At 40.5% G+C, this 15049-nt stretch overlaps 1 protein-coding gene across 3 annotated transcripts; it reads left to right on the top strand.

The window, feature by feature from the left end:
• Window positions 1-211: 211 nt before the first annotated feature.
• atad1a (ATPase family AAA domain containing 1a) lies at window positions 212-12024 on the top strand. Of its 3 annotated transcripts, XM_080432564.1 has the most exons (11): window positions 214-251; window positions 1820-2036; window positions 3640-3738; window positions 3954-4074; window positions 6555-6755; window positions 6939-7045; window positions 7513-7602; window positions 7741-7791; window positions 7954-8126; window positions 8695-8852; window positions 10272-12024. In XM_080432564.1, the coding sequence occupies exons 2-10, from the start codon at window positions 1863-1865 to the stop codon at window positions 8822-8824; spliced, it is 1146 nt and encodes a 381-aa protein (XP_080288690.1). In that variant the 5' UTR covers window positions 214-251; window positions 1820-1862; the 3' UTR covers window positions 8825-8852; window positions 10272-12024. The 3 variants fall into 3 exon arrangements, with proteins under 3 accessions (XP_080288689.1, XP_080288690.1, XP_080288688.1); XM_080432563.1 differs by having other exon boundaries at window positions 212-251; window positions 1823-2036; window positions 8695-12024; XM_080432562.1 differs by having other exon boundaries at window positions 8695-12024.
• Window positions 12025-15049: the final 3025 nt, after the last annotated feature.

The raw sequence follows: 15049 nt of genomic DNA on the forward strand, positions 1-15049 counted from the left end.
GAGATCTAGTGGAGTGGAGTAGAAGTAAAAGTATAGAAATGTGGAAATACTCCAGTAAAGTAAAAGTATATCAAAATTGTACTCAAGTACAGTACTTGAGTAAATGTACTTAGTTACTTTCCACCACTGCAGGTGGGTTGAATGAGTAGCGGCAGCGAAAGAGTGCCGGAACGTTTGTGTTTGTTTCCACCCGGCGTGGATTGGCAGTCACACCACCAATGATAGCAATGCAGCATCTGTACTCGTTTTCTGTAAGTATCTTTATGTTGTTGAGCGCAATTATAACATTTATATATGACCGTAAGTGGTATAATTGCAGAACATGTTTACATAGTTAATATTCATCAATTGATTTCTTTTTTTTTTTGGGGGGGGGGCACTTTAGCTGACTCAGTTCGGCTGGATGTTGGTGTCATGTTAGTTCAGAATCAGATATAGCTTGTTTGTTAGCCAGCTAACAATTTGAAGCTAGTTTATGAACCATATATAGTCAGCTGGCCTAAAACACATTCGTATCACGCAGTTAGGTTGAACTTGCCGTATGGGGCAGTCTGGCCTGGGTCCAGAGCGTTAGTTCTCTCTAACGCTCTGCCAGCAGCAGTGCTCTGCTCATAGTCCGAAAATTCCAATGCCGTGTGAGGTCTCCGTCTTTAGTAAAAAAAAAAATGAAACAAAACTACTTCGCTACTCACCGAAACTAAGGCTGTTTTGTGTTGTTGAAAGTCTATTCTCCAAGGTGGGAAGACTCTCGGGACCCCACCTTCTCTGTATAATACCCTTTTGGGCAGAAAATAAAATATGTCCGCCTGACGGAAATTGATTTATTTACTCCACTGCGCCCTCTACAGATCAAGTCAATGGTAATTTATATTGACTTGATCTGTAGAGGGCGCAGTGGAGTAAATACAATACTTTACGTCAGGCGGACATATTTTATTTTCTGCCCCAAAAAAGTGTATTATACAGAGAAGGTGGGGTCCTGAGAGGCTTCCCACCCTCGAGAATAGACTTTCAACAACACAAAACGGCCTCTATTTCGGTAAGTAGCGAAGTAGTTGTGTTTATATTTTGCTAAAGACGGAGACCTCGCACGGCAGTGGAATTTTCGGTCCGTGAGCAGATCAGCGCGCCTGGCAGGGCGTTAGAGAGAACTCACTAACGCTCTAGACCAGGGCTATTAGCCAGCTAACAATTGCGAAGCTAGTGTATGAACTATATGTAGTTAGCTGGCCTAGCACAGTCGTATCCTGCAGTTAGATTTAACTTACCGTATGGTATGGGGGCAGTTATGGATTCAGAGGTGGAATTTAAGGCCCGAACGTGTAAATGCCAGTGTTGCCATATTTTATGAGAGAAATAAGCAACCAGGTCTAGGAAAACAAGCTCAAAAAAGCAACCAGGCACTAGGCCATTATATTGCACTTCAACACTTCAAACCTATACTGTATCCATTGAAAATAGCCGATCTACAAGCTGTTATCTTATTTGGAAGATTTTTTTAAACATTCTAACAACACTATGCTCCCTGGCACAAAAAAAATCAGATGGGGGGTTTAAGGGACAAATGCATATTAATTTGGGGGTCCAAACCATGACATGAAAATATTTGAGAACCACTGGTTAAAATGATATTTAAAAAAAAAGTGAAACAAGCCCAAATAAGCAACTACACCTTTAAAAACAAGCCCAAAAAAACGCAACCCGCAACTTCCCAGAAAAATAAACCCAAAGTCCCTTATAATAAGCTGACATGGCAACACTGCTTGAAACCCACAGTGCAGGCCTGAATGTTAATTTACCTGAGTTATTTTTGTCTCAGCAGCAGTATATTCAGCAAATGGGCTGACTGACACTTGCCACAGATGTCGCTGAAGGACATTCCCAGAGACGCGCTGATGCGCCCTCTATCTCGGAATGAAGTGGTGGGCATGTTGGTGAGGCTCACCATCTTTGGTGCTGCCACTTACTACAGCATCAAATGGGTGGTGGACGCTATGGACCCTACCTCCAAGCAGAAAAACCAGGCCAAGAAAAAGGTATGCAAAGTTGTCTGATCACAATGGAAACAAGTCCCCAGGACTTTTTTTGTGTTATCCTTTTAGCTTTAATGTCTGACTGTACCGCGTGCTGTTTACATTTCTGACTAATAAAGTATTCATTCAATCTATCAAAAGTCTGATAATTAGTAAGGAAGGGTTATGTCAGCTTAATATGTGTGGCCATGTTCAGTGAAACTGATTTGAAATCCATGAGAAGAGAAGAACCATATTTACCATAACCAAAAATGGGTGGTTTATATATTTAATTGTGTGCACTTTCCAACATTTGTAGTATTTCATGAGGAGGGAGAGAAAAGTTTTTTTAAATTATTGAATACATTAATTAATAATTTATAAAGCAGAACCAAATAGTAGTTCATCATCTGACATTTTGTCTGAGACTTATTGTTAAACATTTGAAGTGACTTTGGACTGGAGCAAGCTTTGGGTACCATGCCAAAATTATGGGCAACTTCAATGGCTCAGTATGAAATAAGATATATTATTGTCCGCACACATCTGTTCAAATCAACACATGCATCTGCAAAACACAGATGCATCTGCGTGAATAGAGGTTCAATTTGTCGTAGTTTTTCTCATAACAAAAATTGCTGGTGATATGTGTTCACACACCCCACTTTGCATTGGCCGCAATTACAGTATGGGAAGATTCGATCCTTCCCAAATTGCATTTGGCGCTCGCACCGCTCAAGCATGCCCACTTCCAAATTGAACTCTGTGGTTCCATCTGTCATGAATGCCAAGTGTTGTACATCTATCTGCATGTTATGTAGTCAGTCAAGTGTCTAGTATTTAAAGTTACCCTCCAGAGACAAAAGTATGTAGAGATGATTAATATTTTGTTTAACATGGATTTCCGATATAAAAAGGGGAAAAAAGGAAAACTCAACAGCGGCTGGAAGCACATCTACGGTTTCTCCCTCATTAACACATTCCGGATCTATGAATATTCATAAATAAATATCACAGGCCTCGCACGCCACCGACCACTGCTGCTTTCAAAGCAAAGTGGTTTCAGCAAGTGGCTAATTTGCATATTGGTCCATGATAGTTTCCCAGGAATTGTTATATTACACATCTGGCTCAGATTTTGAGGAAGTACAGAGAAGCTCCCGACCTCCAGTGGAAGAATGTGAAAAGGGCACTTTGGTGTCAAGTGCAGCACATATAACAATATCTTTAATTAAAATTATGCATCCAAGAGGACTTAACTGTAGAAAAGTGGAGTTAGGGGACCTTTAACTGGGAATATAATAGTGTTCCTGTCTAGTGTTCCTGTTCCCCTTAACAACTTTGCGTAAGCCATGTCAGCAAGTGTCCAAAATATTATTGAAGGCAGGTTTTGTGTGTGTGTGTGTGTGTGTGTGTGTGTGTGTGTGTGTGTGTGTGTGTGTGTGTGTGTGTGTGTGTGTGTGTGTGTGTGTGTGTGTGTGTGTGTGTGTGTGTGTGTGTGTGTGTGTGTGTGTGTGTGTGTGTGTGTGTGTGTGTGTGTGTGTGTGTGTGTGTGTGTGTGTTTATAATTGCGTGGCATTGTGACGTGCATGCTTGTTCATGTATTTTTGTGCCTTAATCTCCCCAGGCAGAGCTGCTGATGAAGCGGATTGGTGTTGAGGGGGTTAAACTTACCGAGTATGAGATGAACATTGCAGCTCACCTAGTTGATCCACGAAGTATGAAGGTACCGTAAAAAAGAAAATCATTACTGTCCACGCTGTACAGAATGTTCCCATAACCCACTGCCATTCAAGTGGGTGGTGGTTAATACAGTCTCCGGACACGCATACCCTTGCTAGAATCCTTCCTCCAAATGCTTCTCTCCTGGGCCTCCCTTTCAGTGTTATGTTGACCTGGATCGAAAGAACACGCTTGGAAACATGTACAAATCTCTTGCAGGTCTCTTGGAGAGACATAGCTGGTCTGGATGAGGTAATCCATGAGCTGCAGGACACAGTTATCCTACCGTTCCAGAAGAGGCACCTATTGGTTGGATCCAAACTATTTCAGCCCCCTAAAGGTACCACTGCATGCATGGCATCTAGACAAAATGGGGGTTAGAGATGTGGACATGTAATGAGATAAGGTCACTGGAATGCTTAGAATAGCTGAAAAACTCCTGGTGGAGAACGCGTGTGAATAACGCTCTTCCCTCTCTCAGCAATTACCACCAGGGCAAGCTTAAAGGTCCATACTGGCGTCAGAACATGTCATTGTCTCTTCTCAGCTGCGACCACTTAATCATCAACAATTATTTTGTCATTGGCTTAATTTTTTATTAACTCTTTGACTGCCAGAGTATTTTCATAAAGTACTCCCCCAGTGCCAGCAATTTTCGTGTTTTTTTATTTTTTTATTTTGAATTTTTCTCATGAAAATAATTTAAGGACACATAATGTAAAGACCCAGCACAAATCCGCCACCAGGGAGCAGCACATGACAGCTAGATCATGTCGTTGGGTCTCTCTCACCCTTCTTCATAGATTAGACAAGGAAAAACATGAAAACGGATGTGACGTCACCCAGATTGTTTTGATCAGCGAAAATTACGTTGTGAGACACGACGGCGATGACTGATCGTCACCCAGACCATAGATTATAGAAGAGAAGCTGTCCGTTTGTCCGTTATACCGTGTGAAAACCCGTTTATTTACCTATTTTGGACGAAAATGACTGGGGAAAAAAATCAAAAACCGGAAACGGAATCCAGGCCATGAAACCGGATGCAGATGTCCGTGAAGTAAGTGGAACTCGAGAATAACATTGAATATTAAGCAGCATAGCGCAATCAGAGATTAAACAATGAACGCGCGTCCAGCGCGTCGAGCGCGTCGACGGCCAACTGGACAAAGTAGCACTTGACGCGTTATCGCGTCGTCCGCAGTCAAAGAGTTAAAGGAGAATTCCGGACAAATTAAGTGTTATCTTTGATGTCTCGTTACTCACCTACCGACGTAAAAAGTGGCGTTCTTTTTTTCCATAGATTCCCCTGTCGTCATTTTTTAAACCCCCTCCGTTGTCATAATGGGAGCGCGTGGGTTAGGGAAATTCGTCTATTATAACCGATGCAAAGTTATTTTTTTCTCTACTACTATTCATTGTAGAGTCTCATGATAGTCAAACATGCGCTGAAACTTCCTGCAAGGCTACCGTTAATGGCGAACGATTTAACACTGGTTGCTTGTTTCCAGAACCTGGCAACACGAGTTGCCAGGTTCTGGAAAGAAACAAGCATCCAGTGTTAAATCGTTGACAACGGAGGGGGGTTTAAAAAATGACGACAGGGGAATCTATGGAAAAAAAGAACGCCACTTTTTACGTCGGTAGGTGAGTAACGAGACATCAAAGATAACACTTAATTTGTCCGGAATTCTCCTTTAAAACATTACCGAACGTACCTGAATTATTTTGTTTCTAACCCACTCTTTGTTACTGTAGTCTGCCAACTTTTGGTGCCGATAATGTGTGCACTTTTGCTGTGTAAAACACAGCAAAAGAAAGCACTTAGAAAAAAAATATTATTAGTATTGACAAAAAGTTGGTCATACTGTACATGAGAAAAGTTGATATTTGTGAAACATTTGGCATGCAGATAGATACAAAGATGATGGCCCAAGTTGTCCATAGAGGTGCAATATTGTGAGTTTTATCACCATTAAACCAGATTTTTATTTCTCATGAATAGGGCAGACTATGAAGGGAAACTTCATAGACTAAGACGAGATAAAGACATAGGAGGTAATTTTGTGATAAACAGGATGCAGAAGTAACGGATGCAACAGTAATGATACTCCTTCACTGTGTTAAAATCTCCCTGTGAACAACCAAATTGTTTTAATCTTTTTTGGATCTTAGCTTCTTCATCATATTCTCATGGTCAACTTCGTCTTTGCTTAGAGACCCTGTTAACACATCAGGTGCCAGCATTTTTTCATAACAACTTACCGTGGGTGCCAGCATTCTCCCCATTGATTGCGCTTTGCTGTTTAAAGCTCTAGACTCCACGACCAGCAAATCCACGTAAAAAAAAGCATCCATTCATGTAGCGCGAGGACCCTGGCTACAGCCTGGAACCATAACATTTCACTCGCAAGTTACAACCGGGACGGATCGCGGATCGCGCATCGCGCATGAGCGGTTTTCCACACAGGAAACAGATTCGGAGATATAGGCGTTTTAAAGAAGGAAATAGACAGGAAGCGGATGGAAGCCATGTTTTTGTTTCCGGTGATCCATTTGGCCTATCCTTCTTAGGATCACAATGGGTACTCCCAGAGCTGCTCTAGCCCCGCCCGTGTGGAGAAAAACGAAAAAAACAAAAAGACTGAAAACACGGTTCAGACCTTGAACGGCACCAGAGCGCTACTATGTGAAAACACGGTCCAGACCGTGATCGGCACCCGATGTGTTAATTGCCGTCTGCGGCCATATTATTCATTTATATTTGAATTGAAAATGATTACTATAATTGTTTGTTTGTTTTGTTTTTTATCTTCCCAGGTGTTTTACTGTTTGGCCCTCCGGGGTGTGGGAAGACTATGATTGCCAAGGCAACAGCAAAAGCCTCTGGTTGCCAGTTCATCAATCTGCAGCCCTCCACATTGACAGACAAGTGGTATGGCGAATCTCAGAAGCTCACTGCTGCCGTTTTCTCATTGGCTGTCAAAATCCAGCCCTGCATAATCTTTATTGATGAAATCGGTGAGTGTCTAGTGCAAAAATAGTCGATTGACAAATTCACAATGCGTCACAAGCTTGTAGTTGGGCTATTTTTGCAATTTTTCTGTGACACAAAGTATTAGGGCTTATGTTTAATCATACTAATCGATTTAGTCGATTATAAAAAATCTATGCATTGAATTACAGTATAGTTTCTGCTGTTAGATTCATTCCTGAGGAACCGCTCCAGTCTGGACCATGAGGCCACAGCCATGATGAAAGCCCAGTTTATGAGCCTGTGGGATGGACTTGATACTGCTGCCACCAGCCAGGTAAGGGAACCCTTGTTCTCACACCTTTAGTTGTCCTTCGTATAACCAAGAAAGAGGAGAGAGGAGTGTTGCATGCACGGATACACGGTACACACACAGTAAAAACTTTATGTAAACAAAATGGCTGGAGGTGCTGTCTGGTTGAGGTATAGGAAATGCAAGACACATGCAAGCATGATACATGTCAACTCCACATGATGCCTGCAAAATATAGTATGTATATTAGTAAAATGGATTTGTTGTTTAAGGCATGATCAGTTGAAGATAAATGCTGTAATTAGACGTTTCTAAGAGTATATCTGTGGTCAGCGCAGGAAAACATCTTTGTACACCAGGGACAGTGGCTTCTTGAAATGGACCCTTGAATGAAGATTCTGTTAACTTCCCAGCAACATAAAAAGTGTACTAACATTTTGCTGGTGGCTAGTGTTTAATTTCCCACAATGGTATGATCTTTGTTATGGCAGGTGATGGTGATGGGCGCTACAAACCGACCCCAGGATGTAGACCCAGCCATTTTACGCAGGATGCCAACAACGTTCCATGTTGGCTTGCCGGTAAAACATTCACGCACTTGGGCACAGTATTAATGCAATTCATTATGAATGTGTTATGTCAACTCCTCTCAATCAAAATGATCTGTAAGGAATACACTCAGTTTCAAAGACTTTCCCCCTACTTTCTCCTTTCCACAGAGCATGAGACAAAGACAGGAGATTCTGAAGCTGATTTTGGCAGGAGAAAATGTATGTCTACTCTGTTGGTTTAATAATTAAATTAAGATTTCACATTCTATCTGACAACAGAACATGATATCATTGGGAAGCAGTATAGTGGTTTAACCTTTTTCCCATTTAAATAACTTTGTTCATCTTTTTGTTTTATATCCCTGCCCCTCTCATTTCCAGCTGAGCAACGCCATCAACCTGAAGGAGATTGCAGAGAAGACGGGCGGCTACTCGGGCAGTGACCTCAGAGAGCTTTGCAGAGATGCTGCCATGTACCGTGTTCGGGACTATGTGCGCAAGGAACAGATGAGACAGATAGCTCAACAGTTTCAAGATGACGACGAGGAGGAAAGGTATGAATTCATAATAACTCATCCCTACCCATCCACCAATTCTTCTCTATTTCTTTAAGCCAGCGGCACTACATATTTGCATGTACTTTTTGGGAAGAGAAATCTGTCTCCCATACTCTTAAGCAGTGTTTGGAAATCTCAGCGCTTACATACGGTAGCATTTGGGCCCTGACCCACTGGTTGAGACACTCCGCTTTAATCTGTGTCTTCTTGTTTTCTTGAGTGAGTTGTATATGTGGGCTTTGAATGCAGTGATGTTGCTAGGTGTGGATCCTGCGTCTCTGATGCAAATGGTTTAAAAAGGCCACACTAGTAAACTCAGTGTGTGTCCAGGCCAGGGGACGCACCCTTTTTACCACGATAATGCTACATTTTAATGTAAAATCATAGAGATAAACATCTACTGGACATCGCCGTAATTTTAAATGTGAGACATTTTTACTACTTGGTCTTTATTTTATAAATGATTTTGTAGCTAATACTTTACTTTTCAGCTGTGAAGTATTCTGATGCATCAGTATGACCTTTGAGCTCTTGTGCCCTCCCCCAACTCCATTTCTTTCCTCAGACCCCTGGACGAGGATCGTCTGCGACCGGTCACCCAACTGGATCTGCTCTTTGGCCTCGACAAGATGAAGGAGTCCAAACAGGCCACTGCTGTCATGGTGACAAACGTGTCGGAGGTTCCGCTGGACTGAGCAGAATCAGAACTGCTAGAGTAACCAGGTACAGTTATTATATGTACAGGAACTTCATAATAAGAACAGGAAGCTGGATCGTCAACATGCTGGTGCTGCTGGACTTCCCTTTGAGAAACCAAACCAATGATCACTTTAAACACCAAGTACAGTATAGTGTCCGGGATGTTGTCATGGTGTCAAGCACCTGATATGACATGATACGTTAACATTGTGAAGAGTGCACTTTTTTCCCTTTTTTCTCAACTTTTTATTTGAGAAAGGTGCACTTTTGAAAAAAATATACAACAACAAACCACCACACAGGGACATAACTTCCTTGAAGAAGAAACAGAAGGGTATGTGCCTTCGTGGTTACCCGAGGTTATACCACCAAAGGCTACCATGAACTCCTGGGCAATATTTTAATCACATACCCACAGCCTTATTTAGTTTCCAAGGAGAAAATAAATCTGCAGCTAACATGGTGGCCATGTTTAGCATGTTGAGTTTCTGCCGCATTGAATTCAGTCATTCCCTGCGGAAGCCAATTTTGCACTTATTAGTAAGCTTCCTTTCTTATCAGCCCGAGGTTGTCGGTTAACAGCCCAATGTGTTATTATCAGATATCACCCTCTCATCACTGCTTTCACACAGGGCAAGTAAAGGCTGTGTGTGATGTGATAAATCATGTGCAGGTGTATACAGAGTAGTATATAGTTGAGATTCTGCTGTAAAAGAGGACAAGAGATTGAGGAAAAGGCAACAGTATAACAATCTACCGTCCCTAAGAATAATCGTAATGCTACTATGCATTTTGACTTCCAAAATGTACACATGTCAAAGCTTGTTATGTATCGTGTTTGCAAAAGAAAAAAAGCTCTAGAAGCTCTAAAACCCCTGGGTCACTTGATATCCTTGGAGCACATCAAGATGGATATAAATGGGGATGCTGCTGTAGGTATTTACTTGGCTTAGTACAAAATAATTACTGAACCGTCTTCCAGACAGTCTCAATTATGTTCATGAGCAGAGGAGGAAATGTACTGTTCCTTCTCTCTTTCACTCACCCCCACACAAATTAGTTTTTTTATTGGACATGGCCCTGCCATTTAAAAAGATTATTTTAGTAGTAAGTCAGCTGTTTTTTTTTTTTTTTTCCTGTTGAAAGTAATGTTCATCATTTATGTTTAACTGCTGTATAGTTATTCGCTAAATTAAACACACATTTTTCTGTCTCCATTTAAATCTATCAGCTGTAACCCAGAGCAACACGGCTGGATATGGATAAGTGTTATTATAAACCAGTTGAATGTTGTCTGTAGATTAGGGCTGGCCCTGCAGGTCCAAATGTTAATTTGTTATAATGGCATTTGGATCTCAATTCAAAGGTTTGCATTTGGGAGGATATTGAAACGATCTGTCTGTGTGTGTGTGCATGTACTGTATGTGCGTTTGCAAATTACAGAATACAGTAGGCAGGCTTGAGACATGGATCTGAGCACTGAGCATTAAATGATACCAGGCTCTCTAACTTTACTGTTGGAAGCTTGGACGTGAATATAACTTTAATGTTCAGGATATAATGTATATCCTGGAGTGGTTGATACTGATACACAATACCACCTCAAAGGTGGCCCATGTAACGATTATCACTAATGGTACGAAAAAATTATGGATAAATAAATGAAAAGAAGGTTTGTTTGTAAATGCCGAATGTCCCCTAAAAAATGCCAATCGGGCCAGCCTTACTGTAGAAGTACTCCAGTCTATATATAATTAATAGTAACGCACAAAGTAAATCCCCCATCCCTCACCCTTGCATGAAGATGAAGTGACTGAAATGTTTAACTTTCTCATAAATCCAAACAAGTTGCCATGTATTTTTGGGTAGATTGGAAAACTAAAGCCTAATTTATAGTTCATTGTTGCTCACCGAAAATGTAACCGATTTTTTTTTAAGCAATTGCGATGTGACTCCCCAAAATGCTCAAATTTGATCGTTGATAGTTTTTAGAATTGTGTTTTCCTATGGAGAGCAATTGGTTTGAATCAGAAAGAATGCCATTAAAAAAGAAAATGTTACTATACTATTTTCTCATAGAAAACATTCAGAAGAAATATCATGTCTTGTTTTTCTGCGTGTCTGTGAATGTAAAGGCAAAATATGGTTTTAAAATTGCAACAAAATGATCCAACACTTTGGAATTTTAAATGTAATATAATAGATGTTGCCAGATATTTTGAAAAGCCATTTAATGCGGTTTTGTAACAACATTGAGTGGATTTGTACTTGATCGTACCAGCATTGTCACACTCGCAACAGATTTTCATCATTTATCTTGGTGTCTTTCATAAAGGACTTTGTATATATTGTAAAGTAAAATTATTGTGCCATTACCCTTATACGGAATCCCTCATCAGTCGACTATGCCTCCATGACTTCGTATTCCATACACTACAGTATCCAACTGTAAATGGTCGGTAATCTTTCTTCCACATTTAGTCATGTTGATGTCTCGAATACTGTCAATCACCAGTTTGCCAGTAAAAGATTGTTGTAAAATGCTTTCTCTTCCGCATTCTGTCCACAAATCATCCAATTATTTGTCATAATATGGCCACCTGCTGTAATATGGCAGGTAATGGTCACAGCAGGCACTTTCACGGTTTTATACCAACCACATGCCCACACAGATTGATCAACCCACTGCTACTAGTTGCAGTAATGAACACGAGTGACCACAGGGAGGTGCTGGGGCTCCATTTCCCAGTATTGGAGGTATCTGTGTCAGCTTCAGGTGTAGATTATATGATGTGTATACTGTAGGAAAGGCTTTGACATACTGTAAAAAGTGTGAACATTAGATATTGGAAACACAACTGCATATGTGATTGATGTTCTATCAGCGAGTTATTCTGCAATTACTTGATCTCAACTCGTATCCCTGAAGAGTTAAACTGAGATTAAGACATAAAGACAAGATTACTTTAACTGTCCCTGCATAGAAATTGGGTCATTACAGAACAAAAAAAATATTAAAAGATTATTGAATGGGTCAAATGGCAGCCCATAAAAGCATTCTTAAATTACACTGAACTTGTGCATTAGTTATTTTTGGATGCACACCATCCAGCTGACACCAGATATGTCTGTAATTGTCTATTTGCTGTACTGTATATGTGTTGAATATGTAAAATTTATTTATTTGCCGTTCAACAGAAATAAAAAGCTAAATACAGGTTTATTTTCTTCTGACGTCAACACCACAAGCCCACTCATTTTATTTTTGAAGGCCAGAATCTGTCAGATCAGGAAGGACAGGATCTGTCACATCCTGTCCTTCAGTCACCTCACACGCCTCTTCACACTCTAATATGCCATTAGAAAAATATTCTACCCTTCTTCGCACCCTCTTTGTTGTCAACTCTAAGAATATTGTCTCGGCATATAAGTGAACCTCTGTAAGAAAGAAAGGTAAATGTATAAGTAGCTAATAACAAATGCAATGTATTGAAACCAAGAGGTTGGTGGATATTGTTTATTTTAATTTTATTTTTAGCATCCATCCAAACAACAATAGGGATAATAGGGCTTTCAAAGTACATATTCTGTTGTGGGCTGCCAAACAACTCCTCTGGATTAATTGCTGTGGGGTTAACTGTATTGCTCCAAAACAGAATAATATAAGGAATACAACTTTAGTGGTATTACCTGTGTTTAAACATGACCTATTTTCAAGGGGGGAGTTTTAAATTCAGGGTCCCAGTACAACATATCACACTGGACTAAATGCTCTATTTTTGGGTCTGATAGATCTTTGTTGATCGCCGCGGGGCAGTTATTTTGTCGTGACAGCAACAGCAGTTAGAATGAAACACAGGATACAGTAGGTACAGGTAAGAGTAGAGAGATGATATGATGATGTACAAGTAAATATTGAATCAAAATAAAATGACTCGGATGCCCAGGTCATTTTGACAAATAATAGGACAGTAAAAGCAACTGATCTAGGCTGTGATTGATCCTATTGGTGAACCCTACTGCTATCCACATGCTGATAATCCCAGCTGTGACACAACTGCTCTTATAGCTGTAGCCGGTTAAGTTTAAGTATGGTTTTGATGGAGTTAAGGTTGGGTAAGGCTGACAGAAAGCAGTTGGGGCTATCTTCACCCTTGTGCAGGGTGCAACCGATCAAATGATTCTTTCTGACAGAAAGCCCTCGGGACTAATTTCTCCCTTGTGAAACATTGCTCGCCCCAGAACGGGTCCAAGTAGCAGCAGTTGGCTGGGACTGAGCAGTGGCAGACAGAAGACGTACTGTAGGTGCCAACATGGAGAACCTCTAGTCTTCAACCAGAACCAGCAGTTTTCTACTCTGAGCTTTAGCCATGGCAACAATACAGTAGAGCAGTGGTTCTCAACCTTTTCAGGCCGCGATCCCCCAAAATAAACATATTTGAACTGGGGACCCCACACCCTGACAAGCACTTGGTATAGTTTGTTGATTACTTTTTTTTTTAAATAAACTCTTCATTTTCAGAAGTTTTATCAGACAGTACATAAAATCAAATAATACAAAAAAACTACAGAAAAAACTAGAAAAAGTGCTCCTCGGAGCACAAGTCTCCGTCAGGTCAGGTAGGTTATTATGGCCTCCTGGTGGCGCTATAATAGGCCAATGTGAAAAGGATGCCATTTATTCCTAGGCTGTGCACGGCAATCGGACACTGCATGCATGATTTGAGGCATTTTGTTCTAAAAATGTGTTTTGCTAATTTTGACCTGCTGGTGGCGCTATAACATGCCAATGTTAAAAGGTTCCTCAACGTAGTGCAAATGTGCATTCAAAGTTTCACCACAATCGGACGCTGCGTTCATGATTTGCGGCATTTTGTTCAAAACGGGCCACTCCTGCAAACATTACATGTCAATGTTAGCCAATCAGGATGGAATATGAAAAATCAAACAGATCCGTCTTGATCACATGACTATAGAGATCATGTGTACCTATTTGCGTGAAATTTGGATCAAATCTGAAGGCTTAATATAAAAAAATGTGTTTTACATAAGTCTGCCTCCTGGTGGCGCTATAAAAGGCAAATGTGAAAAATGCAGGGCAAAGGTTTTTCCTTGGCCTCTAGAGAGTGTGCATACAAAGCACCAATGTCCACTGAATCCTGAACCAGAGCACTAGTAGGCTTACATGTGACATCATTCTAGTCATAGTACTGTGAAAAATTATCATGTTGATTGTTGGTATGAAAGCCCAATTCCCAAGATTGATAGGGAAATCTATATTGCTGATTTACTTTTACTCCACTACAATGATTTGAAAACTTTAGTTTCTAGTTACTTTTCAGATATAAATGATGATAATATGAAACATACATTAACCACTTTAGCCCTATGTTATACCTAGGCTATTTGAAAATAGCCGATCTACAAGCTCACAACGCGTCGCAATGCGTTGTGATCTTGTAGATCTGCTATTTTCAAACATTTTAGTACTTTTACAAGGTTCAAGGTTCAAGGTCTTTATTAATGTCCCAAGAGGGCAATTAGGTTTACAGCAAGAGGTACTTTTGGTACTTTGTTCATTTTGATGCTGATACTTTTGTACTTTTACTCAAGTAAAGTTTGAATTCCGGACTTTCACTTGTAACGGAGTACTTCTACATTGCAGTATTGATACTTTTACTTAAGTAAAACATTTGAGTACTTTTTCCACCACTGACCTGGTCTGAGAAAGGGAGGGGGGCATTTCCTGGCAGGCACTATTGTATTGCCGGGAAAAGCCCCACTCATTTTACTTTCTATTTAAATTAGAGTCATTGGGGTCAAATAGTGCTGGCATAGTGCTTTGGGGCTGTGAGGAGTTGGCAAGCTGAAGAGAACAGAAATGTATGTGTTGAGGAGAGTAGGTGATTTTACATTGAGTTTTCTACAATTTGGTGCAGCAAAATGTTACCATAATAAGTTTACCAGAGATAGAATATGACATAATCACATGGTTTCCATGGCAATGGTGAACTGACCTACTGGTGAAAGGTCAAAGTTCAGAGAAATGCAGGGGTGCATTGGTCGCTTGTCCTAACTTGTTTTAGGAGCAAGAAGAGTGTTTTAAAAAAAGAACCACAGAAAATCCTGTAAGGCGGAAATAGGCGAGGCCTATATGGTGAGTTGAGTAATCATGAAGAAAATATTGGTTCAGTTGTTTCCTTTACACATAATTAGGGGTA

Source organism: Gymnoscopelus braueri (assembly GCF_963280865.1).
Source record: "Gymnoscopelus braueri genome assembly, chromosome: 7".
Lineage (NCBI taxonomy): Eukaryota > Metazoa > Chordata > Actinopteri > Myctophiformes > Myctophidae > Gymnoscopelus > Gymnoscopelus braueri.